This window comes from Oncorhynchus masou, chromosome 31 (assembly GCF_036934945.1).
Source record: "Oncorhynchus masou masou isolate Uvic2021 chromosome 31, UVic_Omas_1.1, whole genome shotgun sequence".
NCBI classification, from domain to species: domain Eukaryota; kingdom Metazoa; phylum Chordata; class Actinopteri; order Salmoniformes; family Salmonidae; genus Oncorhynchus; species Oncorhynchus masou.
The window spans coordinates 52,270,659-52,275,940 of NC_088242.1; the positions used below are offsets into that span (position 1 = coordinate 52,270,659).

General features: G+C 43.5%; 1 protein-coding gene across 1 annotated transcript; it reads left to right on the top strand.

Moving 5' to 3' along the window:
• The first annotated feature begins 1,498 nt into the window (after positions 1-1,498).
• Positions 1,499-3,359, top strand: LOC135525231 (alpha-1,3-mannosyl-glycoprotein 4-beta-N-acetylglucosaminyltransferase C-like). Its single transcript, XM_064952955.1, has 3 exons — positions 1,499-1,682; positions 1,776-1,908; positions 2,020-3,359. Exons 1-3 carry the CDS (start codon positions 1,554-1,556, stop codon positions 3,159-3,161), a joined length of 1,404 nt encoding a protein of 467 aa, XP_064809027.1. The 5' UTR covers positions 1,499-1,553; the 3' UTR covers positions 3,162-3,359.
• The last annotated feature ends 1,923 nt before the right edge of the window (positions 3,360-5,282 follow it).

The window sequence follows — 5,282 nt, forward strand, 5'->3', positions numbered from 1 at the left end:
CATTGTCTCTGATTGGGAATCATACTTAGGTAGCCCTTTTTCCCTCCTTTCAGTGTGGGTAGATAACTTTCTTTGTGGCACTTAGCCCTGTAAGCGTCACAGTTGTTTTGTTGGTGACAGTTTAAAAATAAAGAAAATGTACGCTCACAATGCTGCACTTTGGTCTACTTCCAACGACACCCATGACAATTTGTCTGAGAAGGCAACAACAACTTGGCAGATGCAGAAACAGACAGGCATCTTCGGCTGCTACATATGTTGTCTGCATGTCATCAAACAAATGAACAATATTGTTTACCAAATGGCTTTGTTGTTGAACATACCCGCTTATTAAAATGGCGTCTCATAAGCCACATTGAGCTGCCGTTTCACATACGATTAAATTGCTTTTTATCATTCTGTGTTGCAAATGGATTCACTGCAACCGTGTACTTTTACAGGAAGCTTGGAAATGGTTAGGAAATGAGCCTAAGGTGGAGCTCGGCTGGTGTGCATGCATACTCTGAATTCTAAACACGAGCTTTCGCTCCGAGGCAAGAGAGGCCAGTTAGTTGTCTGTAAGGAATATATTCACCTCTTCAATATTATGTTTTTCATAGGCAGAGTACGATCAATTTCTTCCTGTCAGCATAAATTCATCTCAGAGAGCTGTTTATACATCTCTCTCTCCTGCTCTCTCTCTCTCCTGCTCTCTCTCTCTCTCTCTTCCTGCTCTGTCTGTCTCTCTGTCTCTCTGTCTCTCTGTCTCTCTGTCTGTCTATCTGTCTGTCTGTCTGTCTGTCTGTCTGTCTGTCTGTCTGTCTGTCTGTCTGTCTGTCTGTCTGTCTGTCTGTCTGTCTGTCTGTCTGTCTGTCTGTCTGTCTGTCTGTATGGAAAAGATATGTTCCTATTCAATAAGGCTTTTGATCCAGGCTGTTTCCAGACTGTTATCTGGTATTTACTTTTAAGATCAGAGAGAAACATGAAAGGCTTTGCTGTTCCATCAGTGGCGAGAATAATGAAGACGGGAGGAGTGAGAAATGATTGTGTGAGCGAGCCTTTCCCAGCATTTAGCACTTTGACCCAGGTTAGCGCTCCACCAGAGGCTCACTGGGGAGGGCTGGAGATGGAGGGCCGTATTCTGCAACACACCGTATAAGTATGTGTATGGTTCAGTGCCCATCACACACAGCCGTGCAGGTACACACACACACACACACACACACACACACACACACACACACACACACACACACACACACACACACACACACACACACACACACACACACACACACACACACACACACACACACACACACACAGTATGCATACTTGTGCAGTTTATATATATACATTTCATATGCATACTGCTGACTTCAAACAAGCACCACAACAAACCCATGGCACAGGCAGATCTGTATAGTATGTGCACTCACACAGACAATGTACATTCGACAATACTGGATTGATATCAATATCGCCTACCTACACCATAAACAGAGAATGATAATGATGATAATAATTTGTTCAAACCTTTTTCTTTTCTGTCCTACCTGAAGTGTGTCTCCATCATGAGGCTGGTGTGGAAGTCCCTGGACAAGATGAGGTGTTTCCGTAAACGCTCCACCATCCCCTTCCTGGGGGTCCTGATCACATGTCTTCTGTTCTTCAACCTGTACATGGAGGATGGATATGTCTTGGTAGGTTATTATTGGCTGTCTCTGGATCTTCTTTCCTATGACATCATATTTGTATTTTACATTTGAGTAACAATATAGTCATTTTTTTAGGAGGCGGGTAAAAGACAGCTGATGCATCCTTCAAACTCTGAGAGATATGTTCACAACTTTAGAGACCTCACGAATTTCTCTGGAACCATAAACGTCACATACCGTTACCTCGCTGGGAATCCACTGCCCCGAAAAAGTAAATATACCTTTTATTTTAGATATGTAGAGATACACATATTATCCTGAAACTCAATGATTTGTTCAAAAATAATTTGATTTGGAATCATATCAATGTTTGTGCTTACAGAATTTCTAACCATTGGGTTGTCATCTGTGAAAAGAAAAAAAGGGAATTACCTCATGGAGACGATCAAATCCATTTTTGACCAGTCCAGTTATGAGGAGCTGAAAGAGATTGTGGTGGTGGTTCACCTGGCAGACTTTGACCTGGCCTGGTGTGAAAAGCTGGTGCAGGACATCTCCAGGAAGTTTGCCCACCACATCATCGCTGGGCGTCTCCTGGTGATCCATGCCCCTGAGGAGTACTACCCATCACTGGATGGGCTGAAAAGGAACTACGACGACCCAGAGGACAGGGTACGCTTCCGCTCCAAGCAGAACGTGGACTACGCCTTCCTTCTCAACTTCTGCACCAACCTCTCAGATTTTTACATGATGCTGGAGGACGATGTGCTCTGCTCAAGGAACTTCCTGACATCCCTGAAGAAGGTGGTCACCTCCAGGGAAGGCTCCTATTGGGTGATGCTGGAATTCTCCAAGCTTGGCTACATAGGGAAGCTCTACCAATCAAGAGACCTGCCGCGCCTGGTCCACTTCCTGCTCATGTTCTACCAGGAGATGCCTTGCGACTGGCTCCTTATTCACTTCCGGGGCCTGTTGGCCCAGAAAAATGTGATCCGCTTCAAGCCCTCTCTGTTCCAGCACATGGGCTACTACTCCTCATATAAGGGGACAGAGAACAAGTTGAAGGATGATGACTTTGAAGAGGACTCTATTGATATCCCTGACAACCCTCCTGCCAGCCTGTACACAAACATTAATGTATTTGAAAACTATGACGCCACTAAGGCTTATAGCAGTGTGGACGAATACTTTTGGGGGAAACCCCCCTCTACCGGAGATTTCTTTGTCATTGTCTTTCACGAACCAAGCAATATTAGCAATATCAAAATCTTGACAGGAACGGACGATCGTCAGAATGATATCCTGCACCATGGAGCTCTGGAAGTAGGAGAGAAGCTGGTGGGGACAAAGAGAGGAAGGCAGTGTTCTTCCTACATCACGTTAGGGGAGTTTAAAAATGGCAACATTGACATTCAAGACGTGGACCACAAGATTGCCTTTGACATCCAGTGTGTTCGTATTGTGGTGACTGCCAGTCAGAATGAATGGCTGATTATTAGGAAAATAAGTCTGTGGACGACATAGTCGGCACACAGAGGGACCATACTATCTGGACTAAAGTGTTGTATTCATTTATATATATTGATTATATTGGATGCTCTATGGTTTATATTCCTTTATACTTTGCATACAGTAGCCTACATTTTTTAGAATCTGAAACAATTAGACTATTGGGTTGTCAACATTGTATGTTTTTCATAAAATAAAATGAAGACAATTGTGTTTGGGTTTCTAAAAGGGTTTCTAAAAGAGAAGTTATCAAATATATGTTTTTCACAGGTTTACAGAAAATACACTCATGTATTTCCTTAAATAGCAACAATTCTACAGAGACAAGTGTTAAAGGATGACTGTGATACTTTTCAAGTGGAGAACGTAACACCTGCTTTTTCCCATCTTCCGAGGAGCTGTCATAGAGTACATTACACTCAAAGGAATGAGGTAGATCTTTTTTTCTCTACACATACAGTATTTACTTCAGTGAATTGGATGATGTTTGGTTCTCCTGGAATTACATTAAACTTTTTCTCTATGAATGACCCTCCAACAAAATGAAATATTCTCAGGAAAGGAAAGGTGAGTTTAGAAGAATGGTCGAACAACTGCATACTTTCTGTGGCATCGGTTTCTGCTTAAGCAGTGAGAGGAGTGCCCCCTGCTGGATCTTCAAAATCACTTCCAGCAGTACAGTATCTGGTCAGAGAGGAGTAGACGGAACAAGATGCCCAACTCCCCCCTCACTTCCTTTCCGCCTGTACCATTTCCGCCTGAACCATGCTGATAGTTGTTCATATTGGTTGTTGACCAGCAGGCATGCCACAGTGAACAGTTGATTCATGGTATCTGAGAGGTACAGGGGGAGCACTGTCTCAAACAAGCTTGTGGTCTTTGACTCTCCGCATGGTCCACTCTACCATTCCCCTCAGCTTTGCAATGATCCATGTCTCACCCTCCATCACCTTTGCACCCTGCTGGCATCTAGGTGCCCTTTTACCAGGAAGTTGGCCAGTGGACGTTGCAATGGCTGTGTCTGAGGTGAGTAAGGGAACAATTCCACACTGCTGGAATATCTTCTTGTCACTTTACAGATCCAGGATAAAGTACAGATACAAACATGACCGCGCCATGAGGTGCCATCCCCACCATCCCATTGAAGGTGGAGGAAGACTCTTCACTGGACAGCTAATTAAAAAAAAAAAATATATATATATATATATATATATATACAGTGGGGCAAAAAAGTATTTAGTCAGCCACCAATTGTGCAAGTTCTCCCACTTAAAAAGATGAGAGAAGCCTGTAATTTTCATCATAGGTACACTTCAACTATGACAGACAAAATGAGAAAAAAAATCCAGAAAATCACATTGTAGGAATTTTAATGACTTTATTTGCAAATTATGGTGGAAAATAAGTATTTGGTCATAACAAAAGTTTATCTCAATACTTTGTTATATACCCGTTGTTGGCAATGACAGAGGTCAAACGTTTTCTGTAAGTCTTCACAAGGTTTTCACACACTGTTGCTGGTATTTTGGCCCATTCCTCCATGCAGATCTTCTATGGGGTTGAGATCTGGAGACTGGCTAGGCCACTCCAGGACCTTGAAATGCTTCTTACGAAGCCACTCCTTCGTTGCCCGGGCGGTGTGTTTGGGATCATTGTCATGCTGAAAGACCCAGCCACGTTTCATCTTCAATGACCTTGCTGGTGGAAGGAGGTTTTCACTCAAAATCTCACGATACATGGCCCCATTCATTCTTTCCTTTACATGGATCAGTCGTCCTGGTCCCTTGGAAGAAAAACAGCCCCAAAGCATGATGTTTCCACCCCCATGCCTCACAGTAGGTATGGTGTTCTTTGGATGCAACTCAGCATTCTTTGTCCTCCAAACACGACGAGTTGAGTTTTTACCAAAAAGTTATATTTTGGTTTAATCTGACCATATGACATTCTCCCAATCTTCTTCTGGATCATCCAAATGCTCTCTAGCAAACTTCAGACGGGCCTGTACTGGCTTAAGCAGGGGGACACATCTGGCACTGCAGGATTTGAGTCCCTGGCGGCGTAGTGTGTTACTGATGGTAGGCTTTGTTACCTTGGTCCCAGCTCTCTGCAGGTCATTCACTAGGTCCCCCCATGTGG